The sequence below is a fragment of the Crocodylus siamensis genome, chromosome 1, assembly GCF_052110815.1.
Source record: "Crocodylus siamensis isolate JL-2025a chromosome 1, ASM5211081v1, whole genome shotgun sequence".
Classification (NCBI taxonomy): Eukaryota; Metazoa; Chordata; order Crocodylia; family Crocodylidae; genus Crocodylus; species Crocodylus siamensis.
In genome coordinates this window covers 318249341-318270238 of record NC_143395.1, presented here as the reverse complement: position 1 = coordinate 318270238, position 20898 = coordinate 318249341, and the positions used below count along the sequence as shown (strand labels likewise).

Genomic DNA, 20898 nt, shown 5'->3' with positions numbered 1-20898 from the left:
TCAAGCACCTGCTCTCTGGCAGGGCTCAAGACAGTCACCTGCTTCTCAGATACCACTGGGACTTGCCTGATAGTCCTGGCCCAAACTGCTGGTCATAACTAACAAAAGAATATGCTGTCTTAGCTATAACACAAATTCTGCAGTGCCTTCACCCAGACGATAGCTGTTCAGCTGACTCTGAGTCATATTTCCCTCTAAATCAGCAGCATTCTACCTGCCTGCCCCAGGGTAGCCCATGTGCTTGTCAGGAGCTTTCTTGCCTTTCTCCAGCTCTGGAGCTCCTTCCTCTGCACTCTCCAGATTCAAATGGATCACCCTGGCTTGGGCACAGAGTCTGTAGGCTGCCCCAGCCCTGCCCATCTCTGTATTCCTGGTGGGCATGCACATGCATGTGGTGCCACTTGTGTCCTGCTCTCAGCAGCCCCTTGCAGGCTGGAATGCTGCCCGCCTGCAAAGGGAAACCCATCATTTCCTGTGGATCCCAATGCTGTCCCAAAGTCACACAACCCAGGACCAGGACTTAAGGTTCCCATTCTGGGACTGTCCTGCCCAGTTAGGGATGGGTGGTCACCCTAGCCTGATGGCTGGTCTCCCTAGCAGCTTATATCTGTGGCTGTAGTAGCACCTTTGTCTACTGTAGGTCTCTGCCCTATTACGCAAATAGCTCTGCAATAGATACTCGTAGTTTCTCGTACTCTTTAACTTCTGACTGTCTGTTTGCTTGCAGCCAGCTTATTCAGAGTAGTGTTCCTTCAGCTGGTTGCTGGTGTTCACCTTTCCTCAATGTGCAGCCCTCTGCCTATGCTGCAGTGTTTCCTTGCTGTTTACCCCATTACAGCCAACCCTTATTCAGATGCCTGCTCTCTCTCCTGCATTTTTTCTCCTTAAAGTAACAGGAGCCCTGGGCTCCCTGTTACACCTGTACCTTTACACACTGGTTTTAGGACTGATACGGTTCACATGACAATCCAAAACACACCTTTACAGTTGTACCATCTTCTTTCCCATTACAATTATCACACTATGCTCCTGCGTGCCTGTCACCATCTTCTCCAACTGTGACAGTCACGCAAAGGACCACCTCTGCTGCCTTCTCTCCAGTCCCCTCCCAACTCCTCCTCCTGATTCCTTAGTCTTTTTTACTTGTCACATATATATAGAAAAAGTTATTTTTATTTTTTTAAGGAAAATTTCTCTTGTCCCAAGTCAAATCAACCAAACCAAATCAATTCCAAATTTTCATTACTAAACACATAGGCTAGGGACAAACGTTACACATAAGCCAGTTAAGTATAGTTGGAGGGAGAAGTCAGATAAGCTTTCAGGCACAAAGTGCTCTTCCTCAGGTCTGGTAACTTTGTACCTGAAAGCTTGTTTAATATCTCTCCCAACTATACAGTTAGGGTTTTTGGTGTTATCTTTTATTTGACTATCCCCAGGACCATCCTGGCTACAACAACACTCAGAACAAACAGAAAAGACTTACTCTATCACAAGACAGTGCGACTTTTTTCCTTTTGCTGATTCATTTATTTTTAAATAAAAATTTTTCCCGTTACAGGTAGATTAAAAATTCTGTCATGGTTCCATCCCTGACCCTCACTCTTAACCTCACAGAATGGGAAGATTTAGTTTATTTTGCTCTTCACTTCTTTCATACACAGTTAGCTAGTGCTGAATATTCACTATTTAGGTGTTTGTTTGTGGGTCTGTTGCACAGTACCTCATTGTTTATCTAAGTCAGTCGCCATCTTTTTTGCGTGGTCCCTTGCCTTTGTAAAAAAAACATAGAGATCCACCTTGTAGAGTAACTGAATCTCTGATCTACCTACCTTTCTGCCTGACTTCAGACTAACATGACTAACTACCAGTACTTCTGTCTTTTGAAAATCATATATTACACTTTGGATTTCAGTTATATACTGGCAATGTTGATAAGATTAGGCCTCAAAGTATATAGATATATTTAAGGCAGTTTTGCTCATCTGTATTTTGCCAAGTAAAATGTACTTAACGTTAAAGGACAAATACATCAACAAAGAGAGAAATTTTAAAAATCGGTAGAAATGATCTAGAATAACACAATTAGCATTTTTATGTTTAAGAAACTAGGAACAATATTTAATATTTGAAATTAGCTGTGGAGTGAGATGTTTGGAAACCATTCCTATTAACTGGTTATATTATTTTCTTTTTCTTTTTACAGTTTGGGTCCTCTGTTTGCTCTGTTTGTGCCATTTTATTGCTCCATTCCAAGAGTGCAAGTGACACAAATATTAGGTCACTTATCCATCACAAACAAAACTTTGGTCTATATACTGGGTTTACAGGTATAGTATGTGCTTAATTTGTTCACTTTTCACTTAATTAATAATTTAGCAGTTACCAGTAATAATTTTATATACTCTTCAACTTCGTAATGTTATCCCTGTAAATATAGCCCTATGAGCTAAAATGCCACTTAACACATGTGGAGTGTATATTTAAGACAAACAGTTCTAAACTCCAAGGGCATTCTGTAATAGAAGTAGAAACTGAGTTAGTATACAAGATCACTTTTGTTTAATTGTCTTTGCGCCCTGTTGTTCTTCAGGAAAAGCTATAAAGTACAAGTTCTGTAATAGATTATGTTGGTTAAACGTTTTACTTTCATGAAATTAGTGATAACTGAACCACAGGATCAACAAATATCTATCCTGATTTTTCTGATTTCTTTTTTTCCTTTTTTCTACTCTTATTTTATAAGTTAATACATTATCACAAGAAGCCATTAAGAATATAGTACTATTTTATAGCAAGATTCTGTTAATGCTTTGACATCAGTCAGGATTTGATTGGATTACATCTCGGTAGTGATATTTTATTCTCATATATAACACTACCATCTGACAATAACACTTTTTAAAATCATGATGTGAAAAACAACAATATTATATAGGACCACATGGAAAATTAAGGGCCAAATATTATATACTCAGTACATGGAACAAAGTGTCCACCAAAGATTTACAAATGAGTGAGTGCTTCTCTCATTTTCCATTGTGAATTATGAAATCCAATGAGAAGATCTGTTAATTTGTATATGTTATATAAGACATTAAATATTCAAAATTACCAATGAAGAATAATAAAATGAATAAAGTATGCTTAAATGTATTTTCAAATGACCAGTTTCAGAACACTGACTTATGCCTACTTCTCTAACAATCTACTCTTCATCCTTTTTGTCACTGAGCACTGGGTATTTTATATGTGACCTGTTTGAGCACTCATTCTCTTTTACTCTCTCTGAATACTTAGCTGTTTCCCTCAAAGCCATCATGGAGCTCATCTCTTTTTATTTAAAAAAAGACTCCAAATTTTCCCATCGAGTGTTTTCCCACCTGGATCATTACCCTTCCTCCTTAGTAACAGGTTATTACTATTACTAGTTACTCTATCTCTACTGGATCTTTCCTTGTTTTGCTCAGAACTACTGTCATACACACGTTGTAGGTTATTTGTTTGCCTATGAACTGTGACTCACCTCAAATCATTCCTTCCGCAGACAGATACTGTAGAAAGTGGTCTTATGATTCTGGTCAAAAAGATGGAAAAACATAATACGTTTGACAGCTGTTCCACAGATCAACTTCCTTAAACAGTTTATCTGATTTTTTTCAGGTTATTTCTTGGTCTCAAGGGGATTTGTCACCTGTACCTTAACTGAAATTGTGCATCTCTTTCTTGTCTGGTTCAGCTCTTGCAGACTCACTCCACCCCTTCTCTCTTGCTCTCCACATCAAGAGTTTCCCAAGAGAAGGGAAATACATTTTGTCTTAAGTTTTGATGTGCTGTCTGGGCCCTCCCCAACTGCACACTTCAGAATTGTTCATGTAACTTGTGCTGCCTCTTGGAAGTCTTTTCCTGGTTTCCCTGACCTGCTGAGCCACTTCCTTTCTTTTAATCCATTTTTTAAAAATTGTTTTTCCCTATAGGATATAGCTGACTTCCTGCAAAGCATATTGTTGTACTTAATAACGCAATATGAAAATAAATTGCATGAATATATTGTAGAAAAGGAATAGCTGTCAGAGTTATCATGTTTTTCTATCTCTTGTTGTTCTGGAGTGGGGTCACGGCTAATATGAAACTGAGGTTATGCAAAAATGTGTGGGCCTGATCATTTCCTTCGACGTAATAGATAGAAATCCTGTACACTAGTAGAGAACAGTAAATCAGCCCTTTGAGTTGAGTTACCACCTGTGTAAAAACAATTAGCAGTTTTTAAAATGATAGATTCATATAGATTCATAGAAGTAGGGTGAGAAGGGACCTTGTAGATCTTCCAGTCGGCTCCCTGCCCTGGGCAGGAGAGAAAACGGGGCTTAAATGACCCCAACCCGGTAGATGTCAAGCCTTCTCTTAAAGACCACCCCCCAGGTAGGAGCCATCACCACTTCCCTTGGAAGTTGGTTCCAGATCCTAGCCGCCCTGACTGTGAAGTAGTGCCTTTGGATGTCTAGTCTAAACCTACTCTCTAACATTACTTTTATCTTCTAGCTCTTAACCTCTGGTTCCTACATCTGGATTGTAGCCTTAAGTGGACTGGTAAGTGTTACTATTTCAAAAATCATGTGTGATATTTGGCATTTTTATGTTGCAGCATTTTTAAGCTCTTAAAATAACAGATCATTAAATAACAGCTTAAAATAACAGCCCATTGTAACAAGAGAAATTCACATTCTAGCCTTGCATGCAAAACTCCTAAGGCATTGGCTAGCAGAAGATAGACAGACCGACAACAGGTCTTCCTTTATGAAGAGATAACCAACTATATGCTGACTAAAATTTGCAGGTTGCTAACATTTAACTCAGTGGGTGTAGTTTGGATGCACATTACAATGAGTATTCTGAATACAGTAGAACATGAATTGTAATATAATGTTTGTTATATACTTTATCCTTTATTCCCACAAGTGTTTTATTCCTGCTGATTTTAACAGATGCTACGTTTTCATTTTAAAAGCAGTCTTTGACTTATAATGACACAAATTGATGTTTTCCTGTCCTTGCAGGATGTGTGTAGAATAGGGGTGGGCAAAATATAGCCCATGGACTGGATTCAGGCTGCCAAGAGATTTTATCTAGCCTTTGGTGGGTCCTTCAGCCCCAGGCACAGGGGGTAGTCCAGGCCATGGTGGGTGCAGCTGTTCCCGCCACCCTGGGCATGCAGCTGGGTTGGCATGGCACACCAGCCAAACTCACTTCCTGGTGGCAGCAGCTCCTTCCAGCTGCCATTGCTAGTCTCTGCTGCCACTGCTAGGCCTGGCCACACTGTCTGGGTATCTCTGCCCGTTCACCCGCCACTCACTGCTGGCAGTGGGCGCCAGATAGAGCAAATGGGTGAGGTTTCCTTAGAGACTGGCCCAGGACCCTCACAGGCAGGGCATGCTTGGCTGGGTTCAGACTGCAGGTAGGTGGGGAGTGGAGTCCTGGAGCAGCACAGGCAGGCAGGGCTGGGGCTGGGATCATGGGGCAGTGTGGGGCAGGGCTCAGAGCAGACTGAAGCTCTGTCCGAGGACCTGGCTCCAAGCTGTCACCACCCTGCAATCCCAGGCCCAGCCCTGCCTTCCCATCCTGCTCCCAGATGCCACTCCCTGCCCACTTGTGGGCCCCATCCCATCCACCCAACTGAATGTGCCCTGCCCATGCAGTGTCCCAGATCACTCTCAGTGGAAACCCTGCCCTTCCACCTGCTCCAGTAATCTACCACTGAAGGAGTTTTGGTGACCTTTTGTGAGCAGGGCTGGGTGCAGACCTGGCTTGCAACAGCTCACCAAAACTCCCTAAGTAGCCCTCCAGCCCAAGTAATCACCCATCCCTGGTGTGGAACAACCATGGTGCTCTGTAGAAACAGCAAGAAGGTGTGACATTTTTTTACTTTACTCAGTTGAACAAGGTGTGATTTCTGCCTCTCTTTTGTGCAGTTTAGTTGAAACATTTGAAATATCAATACGGGTTGTGGTGTTTGAGGTGTGATTTTGTTTTTTTGATCAGCTTTCCCTTTTTTCCTCCAAGAAATGAGACACTGAAATATTTCTGCTAAATTTCTGTGTCCTTGGAATTCGGTTAAGGAGATTACAGCTCCAGATCTCTGGGCCCAAAATCTTAGTTTTGTTAGACTGCCTGGAAGTAGTCAGCTCTCTGGAAGCTAATCAGTGTTAATTTTCAGTAAGCATTCTAAATTATGCCCTTTGCAAATAGGATCAATAATATACCATGAATTATTCCCATATAGAGTTCCTATCTGAACTGCAAAGTGACTTGTAAGCACAGATCTAAAGGCTCTCTAAAGAAGATATTACTATTGTAGTCCACTACAGTATTTCACCATTTCCAAGGATTATGTCAAAATAAGCTGTGAGCCAGTAGAATGACTACCAGAAACAAATACAGTAACAGGCAATGAAATCCATTCAGCAGTTCAATATTTGTATAATATAAATTAAAGCAGGTTACTAAGAAAAATGAATAACTAAATTTCTCTGGCCTGAAAGTCAGCTCAACCCTCAGAGATTGAATGAAGATCTGTGACTTTCTGTGACTTCCTCCAGATATTTTACTCTTCCTGTTACCAGTCCTTCCTGTTGCACAGGTGTTCAGGGGAGAGGCAACAGAAGCTGGATTTAACCTCTTGTATACAGGATTGTAGGCATGTCCTGACATTCTGTCAGACACAACTTGTAGAAAAGTTTCTTCCTCAAATGTTTTTAGAAATACATTATGTCAGTATTTACCAAAAATAGCCACTTTTCTCCAAAATTGCACAGTTAAAACATGAAACCTAGTTTACTTATTTGGTTTAAATTCATTTTCAGAAACAAAATATTTTTAGAATATTTTACATGTTCATCTCTCCCTCATTTATAATGACTCCATAACATTGAGTTGAACATTCATTGTTTTTCAGTACATGTTTCAAAATATTATTCAGGTTTTATCTGATTTATGGCTAAGAAACAGCTCATTAGTACAAGCTGATATTTTCTAATTCTAGATATTTTTGCAAAAAGTAAGTCATACGCAGGAGATGAACACCATAGCACTGATCACAAGATCAGTGTTGCAATTCAGAAGACAAGTACATGTTATAAATTCCAACCATGTCGTGTGTAGCAGAATCATCATGCCTATAAATATAACCAGTGACTTCCTTTTTCTATATAAATTGGAATGGGGGAACAGTTGAGGGAGTAAGATGTTATTACTTGTTGAATGTTTTAAAATCTGCATCTACAGTGGTTCATAATGTGCCTTTTAGCAATGGAAAATATAGATACTTTATAATATATATTTGCATATTTCTTCAAGGTATCTAATGTTTAATTTTTTCAACTATTTATTTATATATTTGATCACTGGTATTGCTCTTGCTCTTATATAAGTGATAATCATCAATCTGGGTCAGATTTTCCAGTACTGTTAAGCAGAATTGCCCATCCAGAATTCCATGTGTATTTAGATGTTTATAGTGAACAAGTGAGCAATGTGTTATTGGTCATTTATAAAGGTAATACATTTGAGTGTCCAGTTGCATTAAGTAACACAAATTAGGTACTCATGCTGTGCTGTTCTGAATTCTATCTTTCATCAAACTTCTGCTCATGTTGAACATCAAAATGTATTCTACCATTTCTGAACAGTTTTCCAAACATAATTTCTCAAATTTGTTTTTGTAATGCTTTCTGTTTAAGCTGATTCAGTTCACTTGCAGTTTATATTTGACCTTTAAGGTATAGCTGATGCAGTTAGACTGAGTTGAAATAGACTACTTTGGTTTGAAGTGGAGCAGAGGAGGATATTGCTTCATAAGTCACTGTCCCCTGCTTGTAGATTTATGTGGAAACGCCTAGGCAGAAAGTTGTAAAACCTTCTTTGTTCACTCCTGGTGACTTAAGAGGGACCCATCCATGACAAAAATATACTCATCTACAAATATGTATTGATATAACCTCTCTAGGTGTTGGAACATTTTTAAAAAATTCCTGGTACAGAGTGAAATTGGTCTCAGCTTCATTAGCAGTAGATTCAATGTTTCTGTACCACATCCTTGTAAAGAGGTTATATGTTCTACCATAAGAATCATGAAACTTTTGTTTTATCTTCGCCTTCAAATAGGTCTTTGCTTAACTTGTGTCAGTATGAAACATGTATAAAGGGCAACTTTTTTATGCCATATGATGCAAAGAAAGGTTTTCTTAATATTGCTGCTTAACATTTACTATTAAAATAATGTTTGCTTACCCCTCTCATATACCAATATAGGTTTCTTAATTTTAACTATTAAGATAGATTGCTGTGGAAATAATGGCATTACTAAACTTAATAGAAGATTCTGTGCAAGCAGTGGATGTAGAAAAATATTGGGGAAAAAACCTTCACGATGCTGATTTAAATATTTATTTTTAATATTTCTTTCATGGATCTAACTTTGATTTAATTTCTTGTACTTGAATTTATCAGGTGTACACTACATACAAAAATTCTCATGCTGTGGGTTAGAACTGAAAAAATCCCTTTTTGATCCTCCAGTTTTGTATAAAAACAAACTACTTTATGGATAGACAAGCCTAGCTATAGTTTCTTTATATTATAAAATTAGGGAACTGCAAGTTACAGAAACTGATACATCATACACGTACTTTCAACTGTACAAAAATAGACTTGGGCTTTGTTATAGTTACTTTCAGACAGTGAATCTGAGGGCGTTGTTGCATGTTACACTGTGAGGTGCACAAATGTTGATTGGCTTAGTGCTAGCTTGCAGTCAGACAGGGTTCATTAGGTAAATATGATATAGTTTATTCAACTTGAGTTACACATCTGTGGGGAGTGGGCACACATTAATGGTTCAGGAGCTGGGTTATGCAGATCAAGAAATAATCATGCCTGGAGTGGTGTAACTTTGAGCCACATAGTGAGTGCTTTAAATCATTTAATGTGTGGACAATCCGGGGGTTAAAAGCTGCTGTAGCCCCTCAAAATTAATGTATAACAAGGCCCTGCAAGGCTTTTGAAAGCACTTCATTGCTCAACCTAATACCTTGGAAATAAAAGTATTATGTTTAAGTGGGCTTCCCATAAACTATCAAAGCTCCTTAGAATGGCCTGTCTGATTTTTCACTTCATTAATCATACCGTGGCAGGACACCTTTGGTGCCTGCCACTTTAAGGGGCTTAGGCAGGCTGTGAAGCTTCCAGCAGGTACAGTTAGGCCCAGTTAGTCCATCACATCACCACAAGGGGGCCACTGGATTGGATGAGGGCTGGGCAGCCAGGGTATAAACCCAGACCCTAGTAGCTGAGCTGGCAGTTGCATGTAGCTGCAGACTGCAGCTCCCAGAACATCCTGAAGGTTAGGGTAGGAATTATGGGGATGGAGGATTTTTCTGGTCCTGGGTAAGACCTGAAACTGCACCCTGCTGAGGTTGGGTGGTGTGGTGGGGCTGCCTGTGGTGGAACAGTCTTCAGGAAATGCCACACCTGTGCCTCTTCAATGAAAGGTGAGGTTGGGGTCCCATATAGCCTCAGCCCCTGCTGCCTTGTGGGTACCTCATGGAGGGGAAAGGACCACACCACAACAGGGCCCAGGTCCAGTGAATGGGGCATGAGGCATGGTCGAAGCCAATAAGGTGGCCCAAGGGGTGTAAGACCCAGGAGCCTGCTGAGTTGGTGGAGTTGTGGCCCCAGTGAAGGCGGCAGAGAGGCCAAGGTACATCTGAGGACATCTGAGGCCAAATATTGCCTGGTAGCTGAGTATAGCCCAATTAAGGGACGTGGGGAGTTGGAAGTGATTTTTTTATGTCATCTACGAGGAATGGGACATGGTGTAAGGGGAAGTTTGGAGCTGTGTATTTCGCCCTTGGCATCAGGGCAACCAAATGGGCAGCCTCCTGCATATAACCCCTATTTTTGGAAGCATCAGAGTTGTGGCAGGAGAGGCAGGACGGACTGCCCTAGACAGATGGGTGGACCGATGTTACGACCAGCATCGACATGGCGTCTTGTCACACATACACAAGTAGAACCATCGCCAGCATTGATTATTCTGATTGCCTAACATTTCTAATTGTTATACTCTTCCAGGATTAAAATTTGAGGGGCATGTCCAAGCTCATTCAGTCATCACATAGTTCATGTTTCAGGATTCCTTTTATCTATGATGGAAGGGCAGTATTTTGAAGAAAACCGAATGTTTCAGATTTTCTTCCTTTTTTGTGGTCGTAGTATTGAAACATCTATTTTTATATCCAATGAGCATGTTCAGGTGTCTTTTTCAAAGTTTGCTTTTTAAACAGTCTGTATTGCACTCATCTAATTTTAAGGATTCTTAATTTCTCAAGAACTGAATTTCAAACTTGACTTACTTAGACCTACTCTACTAGAAGTTGAAAAGCAACCCTGCTCTGAAGTCTCTGTATGCTGCATTATAAATGACTATGCATAACATTATTTGAGAAATTACAGTTTGTATTGTAACATGTATTTTGTATATTAGAAAAAAAGATGTTAAAAAAACCCTTATCTGAAGGAAGGGGTGGGCAAAGTATAGCTGCAGACTAGATCCAGCCTTCCAAGGGATTTTTTCTGGCCCACAGCAGCCCCCTTGGCCCTGTCTGGCTCTGGTAGTGGGAGGCATGGGTGGCTGGTCCCACTGCCCCAGGCACACAATGGAGCTGGGGTGGTGCGGTGGCCAGACTTGCTTTCTGGCAACCCCTGCAGCCGTGGTTCCTTCCAGTTGGCACTGCCAGTCTCTGCCACTGCCCCTGGGGGTACTGGACAGAACAGGTAGGCAGAGTCTCCATAGAGCCCAGCCCCAGGACCTGTGAGGGCAGGGTGTGTGGCCAGGCAAATGGGATGGTTCTCTGGGTGGCTGAAGAACGGCAACTAGGAGCAGGATGGGTGGATGGGGCAGGAGCAGGGATCAGGTTTGGGACCGCAGGGTGGAGACAGCATGGGGCTGGGGCCTGGGGCAGAGCCACAGTTCACTGCCCACACACCCCTGCGACACACACTGGTTCTGCAGGCAGGGACATGCGGGGAGCAGATTGTGGCTCTGCTCCAGGCCCCAGCCGCATTCTGTCACCACCCTGTGATAATGATCCCAGCCCTGGCCCTATGTGCATATCCTGCTCCTGGATCCCGCTCACCACCTGCCCACAGCCTCATTCCATCCACCTGGATGAGCTCACCTTGCCCACAGGGTTCCTGGCCAGTCTCCATGGAAACCCTGGGCTCATTGGGTGATTACACTGTAGGGCTGGGGTCTTGGGCAGAGCTGTGATCTACTCCCTGCAAAACCAGTGCCTGTTGCAGGATCATGTCGAGAGCAGATTACTGCTCTGCCCCAGGCCCCAGCCACATGCTGTCACCATCCTGTGATACTGATTTCAGCCCTGGCCCCATGTGCATATCCCACTCCTGGATGCTGCTTCCCATCTGCCCGCAGCCCCATCCCATCCACCTGGCCAAGCTCACTCTGCCCATGGGGGTTCTGGGTGGTCTCGTGGAGACCCTGGGATCACTGGGCAGTGACAGTGTGGGGCCAGGGCTTAAGGCAGACCAGTGATCTACTCCCTGCATACTCCTGCCTGCAAAACGCCCATCATAGGGTCATGCCGGGCCATGCTCTGCCCCAGGCCCCTGCCACGTGCTGTCACCACTCAGTGATCTCAGTACTAGTTTCAGCTCTGCCTCCATGACCTACTCCTGGATGCCACTTCTCAGATGCCCATGGCCCCATGCCATCCACATAACTGAGTGTGGAACAGAGTCACTTAGGGAGTTTTTGTGAGCTGTTATGGGTGGGCATGAGTGGGGAAGGGTGCTCACCCAGCCCATGACAACTCATCAAAACTCCCTAAGTGGTCCTGTAGCTGTAATAATTGTCCACTCTGTCTTAAGGCATAAGCACAAGGGGACAGTTAAGATTGAAAGTTCAGATAATATTGAAAACTCAGTTTTAACCACTTTTCCTGGTTTCTGAGTGCTTAATTCTCATCTTTAATATTGCATAATGGTATCTTATCCTTTGACTGAGCGTCAATATACACAACCTCACTGGATGTTCATCTACCCTAAGCTCTTGGTGGAAGAAATACTGTAGTAGTAGTATCTGTGAAGTACCTTAAAGCCCAGTACCAAGTGGATAAAAGACAGTATGCACTTTCGCTCTTAGTTCCTTTCACCTGCTTGGGTAATGATGAAGCATTGTCTCCTGTTCAGAGGCCTTTGGTCTTTGATAGTGCAGTTAACACATGCCTGCAGTCTCCTTTAGTGCCACACAGACCATTTTCTCTCTTTGACAACTGCCTGGTCCACTTGCAGTTTTCATAGACCTTTGGATCAGTGGGTACTTTGGTATCAGTGGCAGCAAACAGATAATGTCCAAATCCCTGTTTCCTGTTCCTTTTTTTCATAAGATTCTGTTTCAGCAGGAGGTACTCTCCATGCTAGCCTTGGGAACAGTAAGAAAAAAGTTTTTCCTCCTCCCTTCCCTCCTGTCTCCACTATCTCACCCCATATCTCTGTGGAAAGAGATTCAATACTTACTTACTTTCTGATTGCAGAAAAGAAGGGGAAAGATCACTCTCCATTTGTACCTAATAAAATTCAAGATGGTAACTGTACCAGGCTGGGCGGGGGGGAACGTCCTAGGGTTGCCGTGCTCTCCCCTAGCGCCCTCTACTGTGCCAAGTTTGGGTTAAAGCACCCTCGTTCTCGCCCGCCGTGTCTTGATCTTGTAAAAACGAAAGGGAGGTTACCTCTTGTCCTCCTGGTCATGGTTCCTGCTACCCTGAGCCTTGTTTATATAATGGGGTCCAAGCACCCCAGCCTTATGGGATATGCATGGCTCCAACCACCCCTGTGCCACACCCCAAGCCTCACAGATCTACCAGACGTTGTTCGGTCTTAGCCACAGCCCTTGTCACTCTCGGGGCCCTCTGGTGCTTGGGCTTCCTGTGGCCCTTGTCACTCTTGGCACCCTCTGGTGCTCGGACTCCCTGCAGCCCTTGTCACTCTCGGTGCCCCCTTTGCTCTGGGGCTTCTTGCTGCCCACATTTGGGGCTGGGGCTCCCACTCTATCGTGGCTCCCCTATGAGGCCTCCTCCGTCCCCTAGCCTCACCCGGTCCTCCAGTCAAACAGTAAACAAAACAGAAGCCCCTTGGCTATAACATAACTCTAAGCCATCTGGCTCCAACCTTTCTCGCGCCACATCAGAGATAGTTTAATAGTTTCTAGGGTCAGCAGGGACCTGAGCAGATCGAGTCCGACCCCCTGCCATGGCAGGAAAGAGTACTGGGGTCAAACGTGTACCTCTAGCCGATGTATGTGTGAGTGCAGGTGGGTATGGGCCAGGATGTCAGCCCTGACTCTCAAAGGGATGCATGCACACAGCTCTGGTGAGAAGGCAGGTCCAACAAGTCTACAGCTGGTAGGGAAGTGTTGGATGAAATTTTTGGAGGGGTTGGGGGGGCGGGGAGAAGAGGAAAGAGTTAAAAAAAAGAAGATATATCAAAGCAAAAGACTTGCAATGGGAGCCCGTTCTCAATAATGGTTGCTGGGAAGGTTGTCCAGGGCCAAGGCAGAATTTCCCAGAGCCACGGTCAGGGCACTTCCCTGGAACATGGAAGACCCAGGTTCAAGTTCCTTTTCTGTGTGATATAGGGATTTGACCTCACCAGCCAAAGCGTGAACTGCATGGACTGGCTCCCAGCCAAGGCATCTTACAACTGCACTGCCAAGTGGCTGTCTCACTCTCACAGTGAACAGGCTAGGAAAGCTCTACCTCAATGTTAACTCCCCTATGCTAGGAGAATCCAAATGAGGGGAGACAAGGGGCAGTCTCCACTCCTGTTTGCTGCCAGGGCAAAGAACAAGTCCCACTGCATAGTGCAGGTATGGGCTAAAAATTAGACCGATTTATCCAATCTTGCCCACCTGCAAAACATCTGTGATGCAGGTAAAGGGCCTTGGACAAGATATCTCTCTTCAGAGGGGAGAGTGGCACCCAGAGATCATGAGGATGACCACATTTGAGCTGGGCCTGAATTGGAATACTGCATTCAAGTACTCAACAAACTGTATAGGTGACCCTTCAAGATCTGGACCCCATTGAAGCTCACATTTCCCAAGCAGGCCTGAAAGGAGTCAAACTGGAAGTGAAACCCCGTACTTCACAATACTACTTTCATTTTTTGTAGTTACCAGAGTGTGCAAAACTATATCCACATGCAAGGAGTGTGACTTTGGCCCAGATGAACCAAACCAACCAGAATCCAGCACCTGGACCTGTTCTCCAGAGCCCAGTCTATATAAAAACGTAAGCAGTGATCTACTGGGTCAGACCAATGATCCATCTAGCCCAGCACTCTACCACTGACTGTGGCAAGTAGTAGATGGTTTAGAGCAGGGGTGGGCAATTATTTCAGTTGGTGGGCCACATAATGAATGTTGGTGAGCTCTTGAGGGCCACACACAAAAAAATCTTTCAGAAGGTATCATTTTAACAGATTACAGATAAAAAACCAAATCGTGTACTGAAAAATCAAACATCTACTATAACTTAAATTTTATTTTAAAAAATAATATTTGTATTGGTAGTTTTTTTGAGTAGTATATATAGAGGCAATTGTATTATAGCTCAAAATAAAGTTTTACTCTTGTATATTGTGTGTGTGGGTGTGAAGGGGTGGGTTGTGGCTGGGGTGGGCTCTGTGTGTGAGTGGGTGAGCGAGTGGTGGCAGGGATGTGCCCATGTGCATGGGGGGCTGCCCAGGCACTAGGTCCAGGGAGCTGGCCAGGGCTGGAGATGGGCAGTGGGATATGGGTTGTGTACAGCAGAGCAGAGCTTCACCAGGCAATACAGGTACAGGTGCATCTGCTCCCCCACCAAACCAGCCCACAGCTGCCCCCATGGTGCTCTGCATGAGGTTGAGCCCAACCCACTGTCATCCAGGGCAGCCGATGCCGCACTTCCACCCACACCTGCCCCATGCCGCTGACAACACTGCACTGGTCCTGGCCATCGGCAGCATGCACAAGTTCCTGGGGGGCTGCTGCTGCAACCACCCGGGTACTGATTGGCTCCCCCCCATCTCCAGTGTCTCCTCCTCCTTTTTCTCTTTCTGGCCCTGCTGCACTGCTCCAGGCAACAGACAATGTGGGGAAGCCATGGGGACATGTGTCAGGCAGGGATGCCCAGCCAGGCCAGGGGGAAGCTGCAGCCAAGGGGCTCCTGAGGTCAAGGCATTCAGTTTGATGCAATCCTTGAGTTTAAGATCCAGTCTGAGGTTTCTTGTACATGCCACAGGGGTTTATCCCAGCTCAATATTCACTCCAGCAGAGTTCCTTCCGGCTAGGCTGCCAGCGGGGAATTGCCTGCCTGGCCTCAGCCTGGGAGTTATATATAAGAGCCAGGCCCTTCCCCTGGTTACCCTGGCAACCAGCAGCTGGGTTCCCTACTTATTGATTCACCAGTAGCAGGCACCTCAGTGCCCTGCTACAGTAACCTTGGCAGCTGTAATACTATCACTGCTGGAGGGACTTATTCAGGTGTCTTGACTTCCAGACTCCTCACAGAGGAAATACTTCAGGTTTGTGCTAGGACAAGACTGTTTCCAGTACCAGATTCTCCCTTTCACCTTTTCAGTGACTCTTGGAGTCTTCTCTTCACCAAGGTTCTCTTGGTCATGGCTACATGCCACCTGTGGCAAGAGGTCTACCCCCTACTTGGAGGACTATCTGGTAAGAGGGGCTTTTCCTGACCAGGTACCCAGAGTCTGTAAGCTGTGATGCTGCCTTTTGTACCCTGAGTTAGCTGGAAACAAGGTGAAATCAAATTTAATTCACACACACAGACTCAAGTTTGTTGGAACCCTATGATTTGGACTTTATGATATAAGGATTTACCTTCTTCAGGTAACTGTGTACATATACATTGTCTGATACTGGGTTGTGGGCAGTCCAAGAGTGGGGTCTAAAAACGAGCTGAATCAGGAAACTGGAGACCAAGCAGAGAGTGGAGTCAGAGAGCAAGCTGAGTCAAGAAGCCAGGAGATCAAGTAGAGAGTGGAGTCAGAGCTCAGAAGCTAGAGGAAAGAGCAAGTGGTCTGGGATCAAGTTAAGCTGTGCTCCTACATTTTCTGTTCCAGTTCAGTGGTTTATACTGGGGGAAGTAAAGGGTCAATGGACCCCAGCCTGCTACTCTGGTGACAGGGTGTGGGGGTGGAGGGTTAGGTTTTGTTGAAGGTTTTACACCAGTTTTGACCAGCCTGGGTGGCTAACCAGAGGGTGGCAGCCTGGAATGAGCAGTTGTGCTGTTGGACTGAGACTCCAGATTTGAGGCTGTGTCCAGTGACGTTGTTACTGTGTGTATGCTCAACCCTTTGGCTGAAACTGAAGACATTTTTGCCTTAGCAGTGGCCATAGTGTGTGTTACAGTCTCACATCTCTGAATCTTTTCCCCTTCCCTTCTTTCCACTCAATCCCCATTCTTCCCCCCGCCACACACACATACACACACTGATGAGGTAAAAGCTATGTACAATTCCTTGTCCTTATTTTCTCAAATACGTTGATGGTACATGGCACTTTAATTAGCTTGCTGCTGTGGCCAGGTGCTTATAGCATTAACTTCTTGACCCCCTTGTTATTATGCATCTTACTGTATCTTATTTCTATTTTACCCTCTTTTCTTGTCATGCTTTTTAGTTTGGGCTTGGAAAAATTCTGCTTTCCTAAGTCCTCAGACTTGAGAGGGTGTTGGCACCCTTTTTATCCCCTTCATCTCTTTACCTAATACTTTTTTCAAGTGCTCCAATAGGTGTCAACAAACTGGACCTTTGGTGCCCTACTGGCTCTTGAACATTTAATACTTAACCAGCCTGGGAGGATTCTTTTGAAATTTGTTTTTTTCATGTTGCCTTTGCCAAATTCTGCACTTTCATAACTGTTGATCCTAAATAATCCTAGATTCTGGCATTGGACACCTATATGCGGTGCTTTTATGACTAGACAGTGCTCATATTCCTGCCAAACATGATAATTGTGATCTTTTACTTGAGCCAGAAAGGAAAGAGAACCAGGAAGGAAAAGCGAAATGAAGGTAAGAAAGTTCCCTTCTGAATGGAGTTCTAGCTACATTTTTACCATAGTAGATACTTGTTGGTAGTAACATTATTGCCATAGTGCAACATTGTTTTTTGACTCAAGCTCATTTCTCAGGTCTTGCAGCATTTGAAGTGCTGAGTATTTTCTCTTGGTTTGGCTTTCTTACAGGAAAAAGTCCTCATCCTAGGCCCTGGAAGTTACAAAGTCCTTTTTGGTCATGTTGCAGGAAGTGGAACATCATTTATTCATTAGACTCTTTCATATCATTTTTTGGCTTTATGTCATTCCATTCCTAAATAACAAGAGGAATACAGCATAGCTCATCTATAGATTTGCCACATCATCTGCACCCACCTTTTCAAAATATTAGATTTGCCCATTGCCCCCAGGGTACCCTGATAGAGAATCTGTGTTCTAGATACTAAACTGATAATGTCATTTGTTCATCTAGTGGATGATCAAGTCACTTGTCATTCAGGCATTTTCTGAACAGTTATAACTGACAAGCAGCTTAATAATGTCCTTCAGAAAGTATCTTGGATGTGTTGGCTTCCCAATTGTGAACAGTGGGCATTTGTCACTCCCATTCATATTGTACAAATGAACACAGTTACCCTGTCCTTTGAAGCTCTCCAGCCTTCTGGCTTTTCCCTTTTTTCTATGTCTTTTTGTAGCAGGAGTGGTGGGGTGGCTGTGGCGCCCCTGCTGGTCACACTAATCCTGTCCAACTCCAGCCCTTCTATTTTCCCCCACAGTGTGTCACCTACACTCTGTCTTGATGAAAATGTTTTAGTATGGTGGATTACTGCCCCAGAGTCCTGGAGAGATCTTAATCAGTGTTATCCCTAATTTAACTTAGTCAGATCCCTATACTGAGCCCTGCCAGCACTTACCAGGCACACTCATGTCTCCATGGGCCCTAGCTTTGTCTAAGCAGAATAGAACTCTTTTTTTTCCAAAGTTAAATAGTATTGCACATTGCTATGTATAATACAATGAAAACTGATGCAAGTATATTTCATTTATACCGTACGGATGGAGCAGAGTGCGGATGTTATGATTTATAGTTAAAGGTCTGATGCTAAGATTCATTTTACCTGATGGAAGAATTTAAAATAGGCTACCATGGAACTGTGTACCATACTAACCCTTTTTTGGCTTGTCTCCTTACTGGCCCTTATTCAGGAGAATACTTAATGCTTATATGCAGTGTTGCCAACTCTCTTAAATGTATCATAAACTTCACAATATTTCTTCAAGTCAGCTGTACAAATTAAGAGGTTACATGAGAATCTCATCTTTCATCTTTAAGTAGGGTTTAAGGAAAATGCATCTCCAAGTCTCAGAAACCAGAAAAGAGCCAAAATATATTGTTTTTTTAAAATCTCATTAAAGTCAAGCATATGCGTTTTTTAACCTGATTCATGTGTGTGTAACTTTTAAACATTTGAATGTTCCTGCTAAAGTCAGTAGGATCGTTCACTTGTTTAAAGTTATACAGGTATGCAAGTATTTTCCTAAATCAATACTACTTTCTAAACAATAAAGAATGATTCATTTGATCCCTTGTTTCTGAATGTATTGTCTGTCAGGGAGTTAGAGCAGTACACTGGTTGCTTAGCTTCATGAACTCGAACAAAGATGTAAAAGAGAAACTGTAAGAAATAATGGAGTATGAAAGGAAGTATTAGTGGAATAAGAGAAATCAGATAAATGAAACAATTAAATAGAATATTGGTTGAAACAGAACACCTGGAAACAGGAATGGCATGTGAGAGAAAGGTATAAAACTATTAAAACAGTTGATTTTGGAGAAAATGAAAGGTGTGGGGTGATATTTTTTTTTTATTGGACCAACTGTATATTTGGGATAATCAAAGCATTTTTCTTTGGGTCTAAGGAGGAAAGTAAGCACAGTGATTGTTAAGGACAGTAGGTAAAGCTGTAAAATTGGAGGTGGAAGAAATGCCCAGGAGTATCAGGCAAACAATTAATGGAAGAAAAAAAGCTCGATTACTGAGAGATCAAGACCTATCAAAAGGAAGGAGAATTGTTATCACCTAAAGTGTGTAGGAAGAATTTCAGGAATCGGGTAGATTATAATGAGTCATAAAATCATTAGGAACCAAAGACTGAACACCAATAGTGTCCAGCCAACTTAGGAATTTTTGTTCCCAAGTTTGCCTTTTAAAGGTGTTTGATAGATTTCCCTTGTGCACAAAAATAATGAGGTTAGAAAAGGAATAGTTCTGTGAAAAAATGTGCTCCTACTATCGTATGTGTGTGTCTGTCCTTTATGTGAGAGGCAGGGATTTCTTAGGGAGATATCTTTTTATTGGGCCAACTCTGTAGCTGGGATATAGACAAGCTTTTGAATATAAGATGTTCTTCCTCAAGTCAAAGTTGGTCCAATAAAAGATAACTAGTAACTACCCTAAGAAATAAAATGTCTTGCATTCAAAAGCTTGTCTAATTATATCCCAGCTGTATAGTTGATCTAATAAAAGATAACACTCTAAAAAATCCTTGCTTCTTTCATAATTCCTGGACCATCATGACTACAACATCACTTTTAACACTACCAAAAAATCTCTAGTACGTACACTCTTGCTTACAAGGAAACAATATAGTAACCAAGGCATTGCTGTAGTTGGATCCAAAAAACTGAAAGGAAAGGAAAAATCTATCCTTCTAAATATGAAATTGAGAAAGCTTATGTTAAACAGATCACAGGTTTTTATGTAAGGGAGTCATGAGCATGTGGTTTGTTGATCATGTTCTGCTTTGTCTTAGAACAGAAGTAACTAGCAAACTTGCAGCATAGGTGCTGCAAGTGTCACAGGTAGCCTTTGGTTGTGGCATGTGGCAGTTTAGGGAGGGGACAGGCAACAAGCTGGCATGTAGGGAAAGAAGCAGAAAGCTGAGCAACAGATTGGGCAGAGGAAGGGAAAAAGATTGTCACTTGGGAAGGGTACAAAATTAATTTGTACCACACCTGCTACAAAGGTTCACCCCCACTGTCTTGGAGGATCTTCCACTTATGGTCTTAAATGCAGATTAGGAATGTACTGAGTATATAGAGAATCAGTGCATTCATTCCTCATCGTGCAAACAGGTTGAGTCAGATCTTCCAGTAGTGATTCTACCTGATAATGCAGGAGTATCACTGATGGGTCGCGCCCAGACAACCAGAGGTGTGTGCTTGCAGTGGCACAAATAGTACCAACACAAATTTGTGGTACTACTTTGTGCCATATCACTAGCCCTTGCCCATGGGCTTTGGTGAGAGACAAGTTGTCCTGCTTCAGGTAAACTGCTGTGTCAAGCTACTCCTCACTTCTGGCCAGGGTGTATGTGTTGTTGGGCAGGGGGAGAGAAAATGGCTGGGGTACAGGGTGCCTCAGTGTGAGGCTAGCCAGAAGGCAGCCCCCACACTGAGGCACCCTGCGACCCAGCCAGTTAGGGAGTGGCACGTGGAGATGGGGAAAACTCAGCACAGGGGAAGAGGAGGGGTGGGTCTGCTGTAGAGGCATGTGGAGACAGGGGAGCAGCCAGCCATGGGCTGCATACTCCTCCATCTCAAGGTACACTGTGCCACAGCCAGCTGCTCCATAGCTGGCTGGGGTACAGTGTGCCTCAGGGTGGGGGCTCTGCAAGTGCATGGAGATGGAGGAGCAGGAAGGCAGGAGCCCTGGGCTGCTTTCTCCCTTGTCTGTATGTGTGTCTGGATGCACACTACTTTT

The 20898-nt window shown here is 43.4% G+C and overlaps 2 protein-coding genes across 4 annotated transcripts in view; one reads left to right on the top strand and one right to left on the bottom strand.

The window, feature by feature from the left end:
- The window catches only part of LOC149874798 (G protein-coupled receptor 183-like), a 28608-nt gene extending 24847 nt beyond the window's left edge, over positions 1-3761 (bottom strand). The window contains exons 1-2 of one of the 2 annotated variants that reach the window (XM_090022994.1): positions 3701-3761; positions 3527-3577 (exon numbers count right to left, since the gene is read on the bottom strand). The gene's annotated coding sequence lies outside the window, so the exon portion shown is untranslated. Of the gene's footprint in view, positions 1-3526; positions 3592-3700 lie in introns of those variants that run through there. The other variant, XM_090023004.1, reaches the window with a different exon arrangement.
- UBAC2 (UBA domain containing 2) overlaps positions 1-20898 on the top strand; it is a 194220-nt gene that overhangs the window by 119099 nt on the left and 54223 nt on the right. For both annotated transcript variants that reach the window (XM_090022971.1, XM_090022961.1), the window contains exons 5-6: positions 2207-2330; positions 4543-4590. In XM_090022971.1, the coding sequence (XP_089879097.1) occupies positions 2207-2330; positions 4543-4590 (172 nt within the window). The remainder of the gene's footprint in view (positions 1-2206; positions 2331-4542; positions 4591-20898) is intronic.